Source organism: Halichoeres trimaculatus, unplaced genomic scaffold (genome assembly GCF_033239565.1).
Source record: "Halichoeres trimaculatus isolate MK-OKI-2021-1 unplaced genomic scaffold, fHalTri1.1 fHalTri1_scaffold_3, whole genome shotgun sequence".
NCBI classification, from domain to species: Eukaryota; Metazoa; Chordata; class Actinopteri; order Labriformes; family Labridae; genus Halichoeres; species Halichoeres trimaculatus.
In genome coordinates, this window is record NW_027437181.1 from 30868246 (window position 1) to 30885000 (window position 16755).

Consider the following 16755-nt stretch of genomic DNA (forward strand, 5'->3'; position numbering starts at 1 on the left):
TGTATTAATATTGATAATAATTTGCATCCTATCATTCTGTGCAATGACCATATAAAGCTATGTGTAAAATAGAAGGGTAATTTATTAAAGTTAGAGACTGACACCAGAAGAATAAACTCCAGTACAGTCCGTACACTATCTGCCCCTGTGTTACTGTGCTGAATGTCTGAGCCCCCTGTAGAACAGACACTGTCCTTTACCCTGCAGCACTGTGTGGAGGTGTGACATGCACAAGGCCTGAGGATAGTGTGTCTCTTGTGGGAGTGGCATCTGTGGATCTCAAAAAGAGTTTCCACTGACCCGCTTGGCCCCACTCAGCCAGGATAGTTGAGCACAGCGGAGCACAGCAGGCCCCTCCAAACATCATGGGACTCACACAGGACCCCAACTTTCAAAAGCTTCAGGACTGGTACACAGCCCACGCCCTGAACCTCAATATGAGGCACATGTTTGAGTCCGACAAGGAGAGATTCAACAAGCTCAGGTAGGCTTGCACTCTGCCTGCGCAGCATCTCTGCAAAGGACACAGTGTGCATAAGTGTGATTTTGGTGGTTGTGTTATCTGTCGGCAGTCATGATCACCTGTTCCTTCATTAGACAATACTGAAAGCTTGATATCAATCCAGCATTTGACCTTAAAATCACACTTTTTTTCAGTCTTCATTGTTCTCATTGGTGACGTCTTTCTATGTTTGGACAGTTTGACTCTGAAAACTGAGGATGGAGATATTCTTCTGGATTACTCCAAGAATCTCATCACTGATGAAGTCATGAAGATGTTGGTTGATCTGGTAAAAAGGACCTTTAGTGCTAATACAGATTTGCTTGTTGGCAATAATACAAGAACATTAATGAGGTCTAAAATTCTGAAATTGCACCAGTCCTTGATGCAAGGAGCAAGTGGAACTCCTTTCATCAGATGCCGGCTTAATTGAGACAAAATATTTGTACTTGAAGCCCAATTTGAGTCTTTGAGGGAATGTTTATCAGTTTGGTTTGTAGCCATCACAGATAATTTCATAGTTAGATATATTCTGAAAATGTATCTGGTGCTGGAGTGATTTTAAACATGTGTTGTTTTTTCAGGGAAAGTCCAGAGGCATTGAAGCTGCCAGAGACAAAATGTTCAATGGAGACAAGATCAACTTCACTGAGGTGCTCTTTGTTGATCAGCTGTTACTTGACTTATAGCAGTGTTTACCTCTTGACATTTACCTCAGAGGAGTGAAACTGAAAAGGCACTTGCAGCACGTTACACAATTACTTTTCCACAGTGGCATTTCCTATCTCCCTGTCAGGCAAACAGAGACTGTTAGAAAATGTAAACATTATGATCATATTCTTCACAGTTAACATAATCAGCCAACAGTAGAAAATACTGCTACAGCAGTGAGTGTAGATGTGTTTATTTCCCTTGTTATGTACATTCAGGGTCGTGCTGTGCTCCATGTGGCCCTGAGGAACCGCTCCAACACTCCTATCATGGTGGATGGTAAGGATGTGATGCCAGAGGTAAACAAAGTTCTGGAGAAGATGAAGGGCTTCTGCCATGTGAGTGAGACACACCAAAATCAAAAAGCTCTGTCGCACTATTTAAAGTTCTAGCATTTCGTAATTCCATATTTCTTCTTATTATGGTTTGATAAAGCTATAAACACGTACAGTTCTGTTTTATATTCACTGTAATTGCTCATCATGTCACAGAGAGTTCGCAGCGGTGAGTGGAAAGGCTACACAGGGAAGGCAATCACAGATGTCGTCAATATTGGCATTGGAGGATCCGACCTTGTGAGTGCAGCTTTATAAAAATCTCAAATTTGTCGTCTCATTACTGAAATCTTTGTGAACCCTATACTTTACCACTTGAACATATGTATCATAATAAGCTGAGCAGATCATAAATCTGAATATCAATTTTCTCTGCAGGGTCCCCTGATGGTGACCGAGGCCCTGAAGCCTTACTCAAAAGGTGGACCACGTGTGTGGTTTGTGTCTAATATTGATGGGACACACATCGCCAAAACTCTGGCCCAGCTGAACGCTGAGACAACCCTCTTCATCATTGCATCCAAGGTAGCTGCTTCTCTAAGTTGAAGTTTAGGACTGCACTTGCTTAACATCTACTTCTCATTTATAATCATGTGTACCCAGTGAGTTTGTACAAAATCCTTCATGGGCTTAATTAAGTTTCCCTCTGGGTGAAATAAATCCAGATGGTATGAGGCCATCTAGCTTTGATAAAAGTGGTATGAGAAGTGCAGGTAAAGCTTAATCCACAAATGTCTTTGTTTTTCTTCATATTTAATGTCAAATACACTAAAAAGCAGGGAAATCATAGACACAGATCTACCAGATCTTGAGGAGACATAGGCTGTTCTCCAAACCACCTAATACATTAACAGTACCTATTTATTTAACCGAAATTTAGTATGTAGTAGGTAGTATGCGGAAACTTGCACAGTCTGCAGTATGCCAAAAATCCCCGGATGTCCTGATGATCCAGGAAAATTGCTCAGTATGCAACGGACCAGTTTACCTGGCATACTGTTTCCCACAATGCACAGCGCTAACGCTGTTTGTAAATGCAGGTGGCAGGTTTTGGTGAATTACCACCATCTACTAGAATGAGTCAGCATTACAACTACAATACATCAACACTAATGTTAGACGGTCCGTGAAATATAAGTTAAGTGCTGAGAAAGAAACACCGGTAAATCTTGTCACTTCTAGTTGTAAAAGAGGTGTTTACTTCTACAAATTCATTAAAGCCCATATAAACCAATAATTCTCTTTTTTTAACGATGCATGAATTATATAGAAGTGGTTTTTCCATCAGCTGTAAAAATAAAAAGTCAGTCTCTTCCAGACTTTTTTTAAAATAAACACTATAACTTTTGATGTAAGATTAAAAATCAAATATGATGTATCTGATGTGGGATTAACAAAAATAACTAAAATGTCATGATCTACCCATAGTTTGTTTTGTACTTTTTAAATAAAGGTAAAAAAAATAAGTCATCAGCTCTAGCTCTGCCTCACGAAACTTAAAACCAGAGTAGTATACAACAAAACAGACCCAACAGAACTGTCGCACTACATACTACATGCAAAAGGGGTAGGCTGTATGCAGTACCTGCTACATACTACATTCACAGGTAGTATGTAGTAGGCGGTTTGGAAAACAGCCATAGTCTCTCTTTGAAGCCAATGCAAAACAATTTGAAAATACACAAGAGCTGCTTTGCCTCCAGTGACCAGGAGGAGGCAACTCAAGAGAAATGGAAAATACAGTCTGATTGAGCAAAAAATATGGACAGGCTGTTTTTTTCTGATTTTAAACCTCACTCTATATCATCTTGATGATTTTATAGTCTTAATGTTTGGATTAAAGTCCCCTTAATAAAACCTGGTGTTACTTATCTGTTTGACAAATCTTATTTAAAGTAAGCTGAGGATAAAGTGGGGCATCTTTTAGGATGTGACTGAAGACACAGTGATGAGTTGAAAACTTTTGGTTGCAAAAAAATAAAAAATAAAAAAAAAAAATAAAAAAAAAAAGAAGGCCACAGCCCAATACAAGCTCTGCAGGCTTTCAAATGTCCATTCAGACAGTCAGTGTCTCTACCTTAAATTCAACTGCATTAAAGGTTGATCTTGCTTCTTATTCTCACTTTAAAGACATTCACCACCCAAGAGACCATAACCAACGCTGAGTCGGCCAAAGCATGGTTCCTTGAGCATGCCAAGGATGTGAGTATATTCAGCAGTATAATGTTTGTTCATTATCTTAAAGATTTCCTCCTGTTACATCCTCTCTATGTTTCAACAGGCAGCTGCTGTTGCAAAGCACTTTGTGGCTCTCTCCACTAATGGAGTAAGTCTCTCTACATTGCGGTTTTCAACTAGAACGTTCTCCCTCTTTCTGAATATCCGATCCTCACATTTATGTTTTTCTGTCTCCCCCCTCAGCCCAAAGTGAAGGACTTCGGCATTGACACAGAGAACATGTTTGAGTTCTGGGATGTGAGTGCTCTTTAAGCCCTGGAGCAGGTTGTGTTCAGCAGGGTCCTGTCTTCATGCACAGACTGTGGATGAAGGGGGCCGTGGGCAGCAGCTAAAAATAGGTTAGACTTTTGACCTGTGAAGTAGGTGGGTTTGATGCTCTGGCCAGCAGCTGCTGGGTAATCAGAAGCCCCTCTCTTCAGACTCAGTTATTATTGGTTGTGACCTTCTCTCTTGCAGAGGTTACTGTAAAGGCTGGGTGTCACCAAAAGTCAGGGAGCTGCATTTAGTTACATTGTTGGTATTTAAAAGGAGGCTGTAATAATGTGCCCTTTATGTCACAGGGAAGTGTCCTCAGGGTCATACAGTCTGCACAGAGCATGGAGACTTATGAGGACCAACATCTCAGAAACAATCTGAGAGTTTAAAGCTGACAGTAATGTCATAAGTGGATTACATTGACATGTAATGTGTAAAATAAAGCTATGAACTTTAATACTGAGAAATAGAGGAGTAAGGCACGACAAACACAGAGCCTAATAATACTGTTGCTTGCCACTCTTTGTTCTGACATGGGCAAATGTTTTCTGAAGAGACTTTATCCCTTTTTTCTTTCAGTGGGTTGGAGGACGTTTCTCTTTGTGGTCTGCAATTGGAATGTCCATTGCCCTTCACATTGGTAAGTGCAGTGAAACGATGTGTCATTAAAAGGCCTTGAGTCCACAAGAAGTCTGCAGTAATGCTAACATCTACACAGAGTTGTGCTGTGTCCCAGCATTGATATAAAGGCTTAAATCTGTATTCAGTCATTGTTATTACATTCTTCAAAAGCTGTGCCCAGACACTCATCAGTAATATTGTTCGATCTTTATTATCAATCTTTATTTAAGTAGTGCCAAATCACAAAACATGTTTTCTAGAAATGCTTTACAAAAACTTTATATTATCAACAAAGTGCGAATATGAGGACAAGACAAAATGAGGAGTCTGATCTCATCTTAACCCATCATGAGTGGAGACCATTGCAACATTTAGTAAGGTACTCTGGAAAAGAAAAACCTTGAGCAGAACCAGACTCACTTTAGAAAGACATCTTTTGATACTGTTTGAGGTTGAAAAAAAGAAGGAGACAGAGAGAGAGAGAGAGAGAAGAACAGAGATGGATTCAGGGTCAAATCGAGACCTACATGTTCTACAAAGTGTCGTCAGATAACTTTTGTTAGATATTTGGCAATGGATGGATTAATGACCAGACTGATGGATGGATGGATGGATGGATGGATGGATGGATGGATGGATGGATGGATGGATGGATGGATGGATGGATGAATCAGTCTTTATTTGTATAGCGCCGAATCATAACAAACATTATCTCAAGACACTTTCCAAAATAACTAACAAGTCTAGACACGTTAATGTCAATAAAATTTTATTAACAGAAACCCAACATAAAGAAAAGATAAAGAGTTTTAACTCGTCTTAACCCACCACGCGTACAGCACTTTGCAGCATATAGCATGGATGGATGGACAGACAGACAGACGTGCTAATGAATAGATGATGGAGGGACAGATGGATTGACAGATGGATAGAAGGATAGATGGATGGTTGGATGACTGAGCTCAGTTATGTCCTCTTATTCAGTGGATACCCCAGGTGACCTTTGAGCAGCTTCATACAGGGCCTGTGTGTGGCTCACTTGGGCCCCCTTTAGTACCTGCATTGCCTGACCAAATGATCCTTTATATTTCTGGCCAAATTTATATTAATGTGAGCGGCCTGAGCCCCAGAACCAACCTACCTCAAGGCCCACCCAAAGACTATCTCCTGTTGAAGCCCCTCAAACTTAAGTAGAGCCTGAGAGAAATCCACATAGGGAGCTTTGCCTTGCTCAGGTTCTTCATAGTCTTTTTAGGATTGCTTTATAAGCGGTGATGTATTGTGATCAGGTTGCTGGGACCGAGACAGAGAGAAGGACCATGACATAACAGAACACCGCTATGAACTGATGCTTGCAATGATGAAGAAGAATCAAATACTTCACACAGTTTTGTATTATTAAACATAAAACATACATATTTATATGCACCAGGTTCCAAGTGTAGCTGAGGCTGATGGGATTTAGTTTGGTAGATATGTTTTTACATCAGGGATGTTAGAGGTGTAGACCAGGTTGTTCCACTGGATGAGATGTGAAGTGATAACTGAAGTTTTTCCAGTTCATCCAGGGGGAAGATGAACTCATGCTCCAAATTTCATGGTAATCAGTCAAATGTGGCCCATGAACTTTTTGACACCAACGCTATGATGCCTCAAGACAAGTTTATGCACCCTTGCCACCCACTATCATAGGTCTGCCCCCACAATGCAGCAGAAATAAGATATCCATACACAGCGTCTTCAGTGAACACATAGGAATTTGACTTGCTGATTTTTCTGCGGTAACACACTGAATAAACAGTATTTAAATGTTGTATTCAGTCTGTTCGCTTTCCTGTCACATCTGCTTCTCTCACCAGGCTTTGACAACTTTGAAAAGCTTCTCTCTGGAGCTCACTGGATGGTAGGCACCTCTCCAGCACCATCATTTCTCCACCTTTGTGGAGGTAGAGACTATTACACATTAACATACAGAAGATATGAATATGATTGAATGTTTGACTCTCTGCTGCAGGATAACCACTTCCGCACAGCTCCTCTGGACAAGAATGCGCCAGTCCTCCTGGCTCTGCTGGGCATCTGGTACATCAACTTCTTCCACGCTGAGACTCATGCTATGCTGCCCTACGACCAGTACATGCACCGCTTCACCGCCTACTTCCAACAGGTCTGCCCCCACAATGCTTCAGGCCTCTAAGAAACAATAGAGAGAAAAGCTGTTTGGTAAAAGATGATTTCCTTTGATGAATTTGCTAATTAAGCATCTTCAGCCATCACTCACAACAATTCAGAAAGACCTGAGGATACGTGTGTTAACATGAACATGGGCAGCAAAGCAAAGAACAGATCACAACAGATCACATTTACCAGAGATGAAAAAAAACATGTGATAGTTTTAATAATGGTGTGTTTTCAGGGAGACATGGAGTCAAATGGGAAGTATATCACAAACCATGGAGGACGTGTAAACTATCACACTGGGCCAATAGTGTGGGGAGAACCAGGAACTAACGGACAGCATGCCTTCTATCAGCTCATCCACCAAGGTAACACCACCAGACATCATGTCACAGCTTCATTGAGATCAGAGTCCATTTGTTTTATATCTTGACGGCACATTTTAGCAACAACAATAGCCTTTATATATACAGTACTGGGACTACCTCACTATCAATTACATAATCCATAGAGACTGAGACTGACCCTTACCATGCACAGATATTTATGGCTGAGGCCTTCGTGGACTCACTGGTTCTCACTGACTAGGATCAGTTTCTGAGCTCCCTTGACATGATGGTAGCCTTTTTACTCAGAGAACCAGGACTACAGGCAACACGTCAAGTGTAAATTGTTTCATTTTCTTTCAGACATACAGCATCATCCACAGAAAAATCTATGAACAGCTTGCCTATATTTATGTGTACACATGTGAATGAGTGTGTCTTATACACACAACATACTTTGCAGAGAAGTTTTATTGCCCTATTCATTTGTCTTTGAGCTCCTAATGTGTAGTTACATATTGCCCAGTTTATTGTGCTGATAACCCCTCATTGTACAAGCTGTTCTTACTGTTGTCTTGTTCCTTGTAGTTTAAGATTATTTATTTGAATTAATTTGTCATCCAACTCTGTTGTGCCTGTTGAAAGTTTAAGTTCATCTCACATCTGTGTACACTCCAAAAACTGAAATCTTATCAAGGCTTTTGTCTTATTTTAAGTAAAAATTGTCTTGTTATTCTTGATTTGAGCCACATTCACCTGACCAGTCCAAAAAATGTCTTCTTTCAAGTTATTTAAAGACAAAAATGAGGTCTGAATTGCTTGTAACTAGTACATAAAAATTGCCAATGGAACAGGAAAAAATTACTTGATTATTTACTACTTAATACAAGTAACTTTTTTCTTGTCCTGTTGCCTTATTTTATTTCTTATTTTTTTAAGTTATAACAATAAACTCAGACCTCATTTTTGTCTTCAAAGGTCCCATATTCTGCTCCTTTTCTGCAGTTTAATATGGATCATTGATGTCTTCATGAAATGGTAGTAACATGTTTTGGTCCAAAAAGCCAATAAATCAAGCACAGCAGCATTGTTTCCAGGCTCTCATAGCCCCTCTGTTCAGAACGCTCTGATTTAGTGGGCGTGGCCTTCATATGTAAATGAGCCACTGCTGATACCGCCCCGCTCTACCGAGTCTTACATTTTGTGGGCTGGGAGGAAAGCCAAAGACCCACAAATTTCACTAAAAGAATTAATAAAGTGATTTTTGCACAATACGGGACCTTTGAATAACTTGAAATAAGACATTTTTCTGGACCGGTCAACTGGATGTGGCTCAAATCAAGTCTAAAAAGACATTTTCTACCTAAAATAAGATAAAATGCTTGTTCAGATTTCATTTTTCCAGTGTAGTGATCATAGACCTTAACTTTTTTGAATAGCCAAGCTTTCCAGGTCAAGATATGGCTTTGCCTGGTTCCCCTTCTTGGTGAAAATGTATCAATTGTACTTAATAGGAGTTCATGGTTCAGGAACAGAAAGGGGTTACTTTTACTTTGATTTTAGTTTGATTCAACTGATGTTCCAGCTGTGCATCAAACCCATGTGATGAAAACCTGATGAATCCAAACTGTGTTTCACTTAGGGACACGCATGGTGCCCTCTGACTTCCTGATCCCAGCTCAGACACAGCACCCAATCAGAGACAACCTACACCACAAGGTATCACTGATTTTAGCTTTTATTTCATTTATTTGTTTAAAGAAACAGTGCATATTGATAAATATTTCATCACAACATCTACATAAATAACCCAGAGATGGGCATAAAGCTAGTTTTCATCTGTAGTCCCCCAACAGATCAGAAAAGAGCTAACCTACCTGGAGCTTTTTTTTTATACAAGTTAACATGCAAATATTTAAACCAGTAAATACAGATAAACACACACCACGTGTGCATAAATGCATGGATGAATAAACAGGCACAAAGAGCACCATCATTATCAGTATGTGTCACAAAAGATGTTTCAGGCTTGCAATTAAAGATTTTGTGAAGTCGTGAGTTTCATTTTCTTTTAATGAACCAATATTTGGTTAAACCCCAAGATGAGGCAAAACCGTATCCATTTATTCACTGGGATTTCATTCTTTTATAGTCAAATTATACCTCCCAAGTGCTCTGATAGGCAACAATTGAGTAGTCCTTGACATATAGTTGTATGTTCACAACACAATATCAAAGACATTTAGAGTCCATGACTGTAAAAACACTTTGAAAATGATATCAGACATATAATTTAGAGTGCAAGAAAAGAAAGTTAGGCTCTCATAGCTGTGATAAAATGTGTATCATGTGGTTTAAAACAAGTATTGCACTGTGTCTGATGATGTGTTTGTTTGCTGCTGCTTCAGATCTTGCTGGCTAACTTCCTGGCTCAAACTGAAGCTTTGATGAAGGGTAAGACCACAGAGGAGGCCAGGAAGGAGCTGGAGGCCAGCGGCCTGAGTGGAGAAGCTCTGGACAAAATCCTACCGCACAAAGTGAGCTCAAATGAGGAAAAAATGACTTTGACTTATATATAGAATGAACCAGTCTTTTTATGTTACTCCAGCACAACAAATTATACTTGGCATGAGGGAGTACTTGTATCTGGCTGCAGCTGGAGTGATGTATGAAAGCACAGGAGGTAGTGCCACCTCAGTGACCACTGACTTTAACATCCAAACCATGACAAGTCTGTCCTGTGTGGTCTCTATCATCAAGTAATTGTTTTGTCTAACCCAGGTATTCCAAGGAAACAGGCCGACCAACTCAATCATCTTCAAGAAACTGACCCCATTCACACTCGGCGCACTTATAGGTGAGAGTATGAAGTGTTTTTATTCTGACTTACAGCCAATAAGATCGCAGAGCTGATACAGATGATACTTTTTTTTTTTTTTTTTTTTTTAACATTTTGGTACCTTTCAGACAAAACTAGTCTATATGGCCCAGATCCCTTTTAGCGCTCATGGTTATTTTATAGATATTTTAGAAACAGACCTTTAAAATGTTAACTCACTGTTATACACTGGTTTAAATGAGGTTGTGAATGCAGAACTTTGACTTGGATCTGAGTATTCCTATCGTGCATCGTTGCTACTTTCTCTCAGGTAAAAAATACGAGTATTTCCACCTGCCTCACTCTGCAGTCTGTCCATGTCTCTCTGAGATTCAGCTCCTCGTTTCCCACAGCTGTGACTCATACGACTGTGAATACGACAGTAGATTAACCTTTAAAGGTGTCTTATGAATTTCATTAGATGTTAAACAGTTTTGATTCAGTATTTTTAAACTCCTACAATACAAATACATACATTCAATAAGGAGGAGGAGGAGGAGGCATGTTGTTGCATAGTAACAGTGAGTGTGTTTGCACTTTGGACTTCAGATGAAGAGAACAGGTTTTATTGTTTACAGTTCTCTGTTTGACCTCTGAAACATCATCTATCTCAAACAAAACATTTCCACCCTCCTCTGTTGTTTTACAGCCATGTATGAGCACAAGATCTTCATCCAGGGCGTGATGTGGGAGATCAACAGTTTTGACCAGTGGGGGTGAGTCAGCTTTCACCCTGTAGGCCACACAGCACACGTTCAGACAACACACCTGAGGTTGTATTGAGCAGCTTTTGGTCTTTAATGAACAGGGGTCTGCAACCTGTACTATCAAAGGAGCCGTTTCACTTCATCTCACCAAGACTTGAATTTGATAACATAGCCTGTATTGATAATATTGCTCTTCTCCTTATTTTTTATTGTCTGCTAATTTCTTGTCAGCAAACATGTAATGAAGCTTGCGCATTGACAGTAAAATTAATCCTTCCACACAAAATCAAAATCTGTATTTTCTTTGAGGTTTGTGTTTTTGTAAATTTAGTGATCTTTCTAGGGGTGTAAAACCTGAGGTAAAAGGAAAGACTGATGATGTTGAAGGAGGTAAAGTATAGAGGTGGCAGGCTTAATTGCAAGTTGTGATGCATATTTAGTTCATCAAAATGTTGAATCACGGTTTTGTTTAGTGTAAGAAGAAGGTTAAAGTTAGGGTTGGTGTGTTCTAGGGTTAGGGTTAAGGCCTTTGCACACCAATGCCGACATGAATAAACAGCATGAAATTGCAAAAAATTTGGAGGCGCCATGATCAATCTCCAAAGCTGTTCTCCAAAGATGTCTTTGTAGTTATTATCTTTGTAGTTTTTATGTATTTTTTCATAAAGAACTGGGTGCTTGGACATGAACACAATCAGTATTGAATGTTTTGATATGTGACGTCACGTGTCAACAAGCGTTTTGATAGGTCGGATGTGTACTTTACAAGTGAAACTTGAAAAAATTGACCTCGGTCAGAAAAAAAAAAAGTCCTAATTTCGCAGTAGATAAAAAAAAAAACTTAATGTGTGAAATATATGCTATATGCTATACTCGTCTGGTGTGCGAAGGGCTTTACAGGGTTAGGGTTAGGGTTAGGGTTGATGTGTTTTAGGGTTAGGGTTTTCATGATTTTGTTTAGTGTCAAGACATAATTGATAGCCCTTCTAAGAAAAATGATTTTTTTTTATATATTAATAATATTTATTCAAAGCTACAGGGAGCCACTGCCAAAGAGTCAAAGAGCCGCATGAGGCTCCAGAGCCATAGGTTGCAGACCCCTGTTATTGAAAACACAAACTCATGCTGCACAACAAGATGTGCTATCTCAAGGGGTGAACAGGGAAGCGGGAAGAGTGTCTAAAAAAGTGTATAAAGAGATTCAGGATTTTGAGAGGTTTGCCAGATAATCCAGAAAATATTCAGAATAACTGAACCTGAAGTACTGGTCATGCCATATCAACATTAAAATACACTTTTTTTGGACTTTATACTCTAGACAAATAGAAAAAGGAGAATTTTTGAGGAATACAAACACCACATTTTGTTTACAGTACAACTATTCCATTTTGTCTATTATACCTGCTAACGTTACACTTTGACAAAGTGGGAGATTCCCCTTATGTCTCAATATTTTGTTTGTGCTTTGTTCATATAACAATTCTGCTAACATCCTTTTCATCCTCATGTTCTTCACTGAAATCTGTGCATGCCAAGTTGGGTTGCCAGGCCTGACAACATGTATCCTACACAATAATTATCAGCTTGATCAGTATGATTTCTGACACAGAGATAATTTCTTCAGCATGTCCTATTGTTGGTGAAAAACAATCATCTTGCATCCTTGTTTTGTCTCTCCATCATGTGTGTGTGTGCTCTTTCGCCTCCATGATACCAGAGTGGAACTGGGCAAACAGCTTGCCAAGAAGATCGAGCCCGAGCTCAAGGACACCGCAGAGGTCCACTCCCACGACTCCTCCACCAACGGACTCATCAACTTCCTCAAGAAAAATTTTGCTTGAGTCAAAATCTCAGACCCCTCCCCCATCTCTTGACCCTAGAGACTTCCACTTTGCTCCACATCATCATCATCATCTGTCTCAGCAGCTCCTGCGCTGCACGGGCAGGAGACTCTCAGAGGCAGCTGGTCTCTCCCACACAGTCGAGCTGAAGCACTCTTTTTTTTTCTTTCTCATTATGAATATCGTGACTGTCTCCTGTGCTGTCTTTAAATGTTTGAGGGGAAAACCCTTTTTGTATGTGTGTGTTGTGGAGGGCAGAGTTAAATATGCTCCCACTGCCTCCACAATGTCGCAAAGATGTAGTTACTGGAATAAATATGTTCACAAAAAGTTTTTTTCAGTGTCACTTATGTGTGTCAATTAAAAAGTATTACACAAACATGACAGGGGCTCAACTAGACATGGAATCAACACACCACTAGGTGGCACCAGGGTTCCACATTTATTCAATGGAAGCTTTTCAGCCACCCAGTTATCTCCCATTTATTCAGTGGAACAAAGGGTCAAAGGTCAGTCCATGTGCACTGCTCCTCCCAGCAAATCCCCAGACTTCACTGAATCCATTTAGAGAGAAAAACAAACAGCTGGACTAAAAAGCATCTGCACCATAACCCCAGTCCTCCCTGGCACCACATCTAAACATCATTAAACTTTGTAATGTTTTTAATGCAGCGTACCAAAATTAGCTTGTTTAGTTCTCTTACAAACAACAAACCACGTTTAGTGATCGTCATCTGAAAGGCAGCTGCACTGGAAAAATGAAGCGGTGGTGTGAGGAGCATTTCAGTACAAAGATATACCTGTAGTACATTTCACCATGCTTGGTTCTCCTCCTTCTAACTGCTAGGCACATTTACAGAGAGTGTGTGAGGACAAACAGAAAGTTTAAAAAAAAATCATAGACCCCCAGACACTGCTGGGTTTTCAATGCTGTTGCCAGGCAACAATACTTTACTTCAAATCGAACTTGTTCTTTTTATCTGGTGCTCCAAGATACTGACGAAAGTGAGCCTGACAGAGGAGAGAAAACCATCCCTGTTGTGCTGTTTTGAGGAAATTATAAGTTTCCCTCTAGTTTTTTATTAAAAACAAGTTTTTCATACAAACTTATTTCACTCCACAGAAGCTTCCTTTATGAATTAATCTGAGCCAGACACAGTAATGTCTCTCCGTGCTCAACCAAGCCAGGTGCAACAGGTGGAAATAAACAGGCAGACAGTCAGTGTGAGAAAATAAGTGATCAGTGTTTGGTCGACTGGGGAGCAGAATCAAACAGCAGAATAAAAAAAAAAGTTCTGTGCGTTCCTGAGATGTTTGTCGAACAATGGCTCTTCATACCCTCACATTCCTCTCCATGCCTTTTTGCTCGGAGCCTGTCACTCATTTATTCTCCTGCCCGTCAAAGAGCTACCCCCCTCCTCGATCAAGGTCACAGCCAGCCACTTCAGAATGTGAAGTCCAAGTTCAGAATGTGAAGCCAGGTGCATGTTCAGGGTGAGGTTTTTGTAATGTTTGCCTGAACTGAGCAATTATAACATCTTGAGAAGCATGTCCTCCTCTTGTTTGTATCATTTGTATTCATGATGAGCTTGCTGAGCTGGAAGCAGGATGAGGGTCAGCATCCTTGCATGTAAACAAGCTCTGAAATTCATCAGCCTCAGAGGGGACTTTAGCCTGCAGGGTTTCTGGCTGTAGGTTTACTGGAATGCTTTTATTTTGCACGATTTGAACCATCTTCCTCTCCCAGAAACCCCCAGGGGAACATGTTCTGCTGGGCTAATCATTCACAAAACACATGACCCCTCCAGCCACCACGCAATGCCACATTTCCCATATCAGACCCAGTGGGCGCTCACGCTTATGTTATCAGTTTGCGGTTTGAAGCTGTTATTTACAGCATTGACACGCAAACCCAGCAGACTGCAAACACAAAAAAATCGCCACGGAGGCCAGCTCAGCTTCATTTTTCCCACGACTGCTGGAGTTATATAAAAGTTTCTTGTAAGTACGTGGGCAGAGCTTGCTGCTCTGCAGCATAAGAGACCAGCAGATGTCCCATGAGGCTGAAACTGACCCCTTGTCACTCAGAGTTCATGTCCTCTCTTTAAACACAACTCCATTAGTTGTTCAGGGGCAGATCCAGAAAATGACCAGGGGTGACATGCTCCCCCTTCCCTTCAAATCTGTACGGCCACCCCAAAATCCCAAACTAGGATTGGCTTCGTGCCGAGTCACAGGCTGGACTTATGTTAAAACAGACTGTTTGGGCTGTGCCAGCAGCTGTTGTTGCATTTAAATAGCACATTAGCTTTCAATCACTACAGGAACATGTCATTTAAGAGGCCTTACCTCACCCTGTTTGCTGTTCTATCCATTGTCTCACTGTTATGGCATAAAAAATAAAATAAGATAAAATGTGAATATGAAATATGTAGAGTCTGTTATCTGAGAGCAGGTCATGATCAGTTGTTGTCTCTTGCAAAAATACAACCAGATACGACATCACCAATGTGTAGTAATTACCTCCACCAAGGAGATTGTGTTTTTGGGAGTTTGTCTGTGAACAATATAGCTCAAAAAGTAACAAACAGATCTTGATGAAATTTTCAGGAAGTTTTCAAAATGGGAAAAGGAAGAAGTGAGTAAATGTTGGAGGTGATCTGGATCACCGTCTGGATCCAGGATTTTTTTTTAAAGGATTCTTCATCATTGTGAGGTAGGGCTGTTCACCATATGTGTGTATAATTCCATGATAATAGTGGAATTGCTTTGCAAAACAATACAAGACAAGGTCACCATAATTTCTGACAGATGTAAAAGTATGATCCAGATCCTGGCAAAATTCTGGGTACTAAGATCTGGAATATTAAATATTTATAGCTCATAATTTTCAACACTGTCAGGAAACAAATTATCGTACAAACCTGCAACTAACACCAAATTGTAGCACACAGTCTGCTGAAAGGAAGTATAACATTAAAGTAGGACTAAAGTGTTGGTGAGAATGTACTTGGTGGAGGTCTGCGCTCTCTGAGTGCTTTTCTAGTTCTCAAATAAAAACTTTTGGTTTTCTTTTCCTGATGAAAGGTGTCATTCTGCTCATCCCCAGTTTAAAGTCTACCATCCTGTGAATCTGTAAAAAGTGTGAATTAGGTTTGTTTCAGCAGCAGCCTGAAATATTTTTTGTCACCTACCCAGCAACACTTCAGCAAACAGAGGTTTAAAGCATAAGAAAATATCTTGAAAACTGTGAGTAAAATAGTTTGAGCAGGCCCATAGAGGTGCAAACATCCTTCAAAGTTTTGCTGTTGCGACGCATAGAGCAAACAAACACAAATACATGATTATCCCAGGTCATCACTGCATATGGATGTGAACATGTGGTGAAGAAAAAATGAAGCAGTGTGGCTTTAAACCTCTTTTGAAAAAATCTCCTGAAGTGGGAAAAATTCGGTCTGATCTCATAGAACAGTCAGAGGTTTCCTTCAGCGATTCATCTAAAACCAGCAGACAGCTGGGTTTGTGAGTCCTCCTGGGACCGCTCCAGGTCAGTTATCTGCTTAGCTGTGTGGGTTTGAAGACTGCTTGGAGACTGTTCACTCACTGTAAAACTCTTGGTCTTCACTGATCCTCCAAAGACACACAGATATGCAGACTGACATCTGGCTCTTGTTCAGCATCAAACTATGGGAGATTCAAAAAGACAAAAAAAAAAATCCCCCACGCTGATTTCAGCCTCTGTTGGTCTGCTGCTGACAGTGCACCAGTTTTCTCACTCTTTGACATCAAGGCTGTTTCTGATTGTTATCACTTACTTTGTTTTCATTCAGGAGAGGCTGTTGGGTTTCTGTCGTCAGCAGCAGAGGTAGAGTGGATTATTTCAACCTTCAGCTGTTTAGAGCTGCTTCAGAGTGACTCAGTTCAGTGTTCATGGGGAAAAAAAATAAACGTTTTCTTGTCCTAAAGCTCACCACAGAAAGCACAACTCACAGATTTTACTCAGAAGATAAAATCTCCATTAGCAAACAAGCTGCTCTTTTTAAACATCCTTGAAGAAAGGTTAAAAAATACATTAAAGACATAATGGTCAAACAAGCAGACATCCTGACTCTGAGTCACCACTAATGGGCTCCAAAAATAATTCTACCCACATTTCCCATGAT

At 40.2% G+C, this 16755-nt stretch overlaps 1 protein-coding gene across 1 annotated transcript; it reads left to right on the plus strand.

The window, feature by feature from the left end:
• Nucleotides 1-331: 331 nt before the first annotated feature.
• On the plus strand, nt 332-12816 carry gpib (glucose-6-phosphate isomerase b). The gene is made up of 18 exons (XM_074666442.1): nt 332-484; nt 701-791; nt 1087-1155; nt 1432-1551; nt 1705-1788; nt 1927-2073; nt 3679-3750; nt 3830-3874; nt 3970-4023; nt 4621-4681; nt 6522-6565; nt 6677-6829; nt 7079-7208; nt 8809-8885; nt 9575-9703; nt 9948-10023; nt 10694-10760; nt 12469-12816. Exons 1-18 carry the CDS (start codon nt 366-368, stop codon nt 12590-12592), a joined length of 1662 nt encoding a protein of 553 aa, XP_074522543.1. The 5' UTR covers nt 332-365; the 3' UTR covers nt 12593-12816.
• The last annotated feature ends 3939 nt before the right edge of the window (nt 12817-16755 follow it).

What these genes read in the sequence shown, in the direction of transcription:
- gpib (XM_074666442.1), top strand. Translation starts at nt 366, where the DNA reads ATGGGACTCACACAGGACCCCAACTTTCAAAAGCTTCAGGACTGGTAC. An exon ending in GCATTGGAGGATCCGACCTT is followed by an intron (nt 1,789 to 1,926) that starts GTGAGTGCAGCT and finishes TTTTCTCTGCAG; the next exon opens with GGTCCCCTGATGGTGACCGA. An exon ending in TGGCTCTCTCCACTAATGGA is followed by an intron (nt 3,875 to 3,969) that starts GTAAGTCTCTCT and finishes CTCCCCCCTCAG; the next exon opens with CCCAAAGTGAAGGACTTCGG.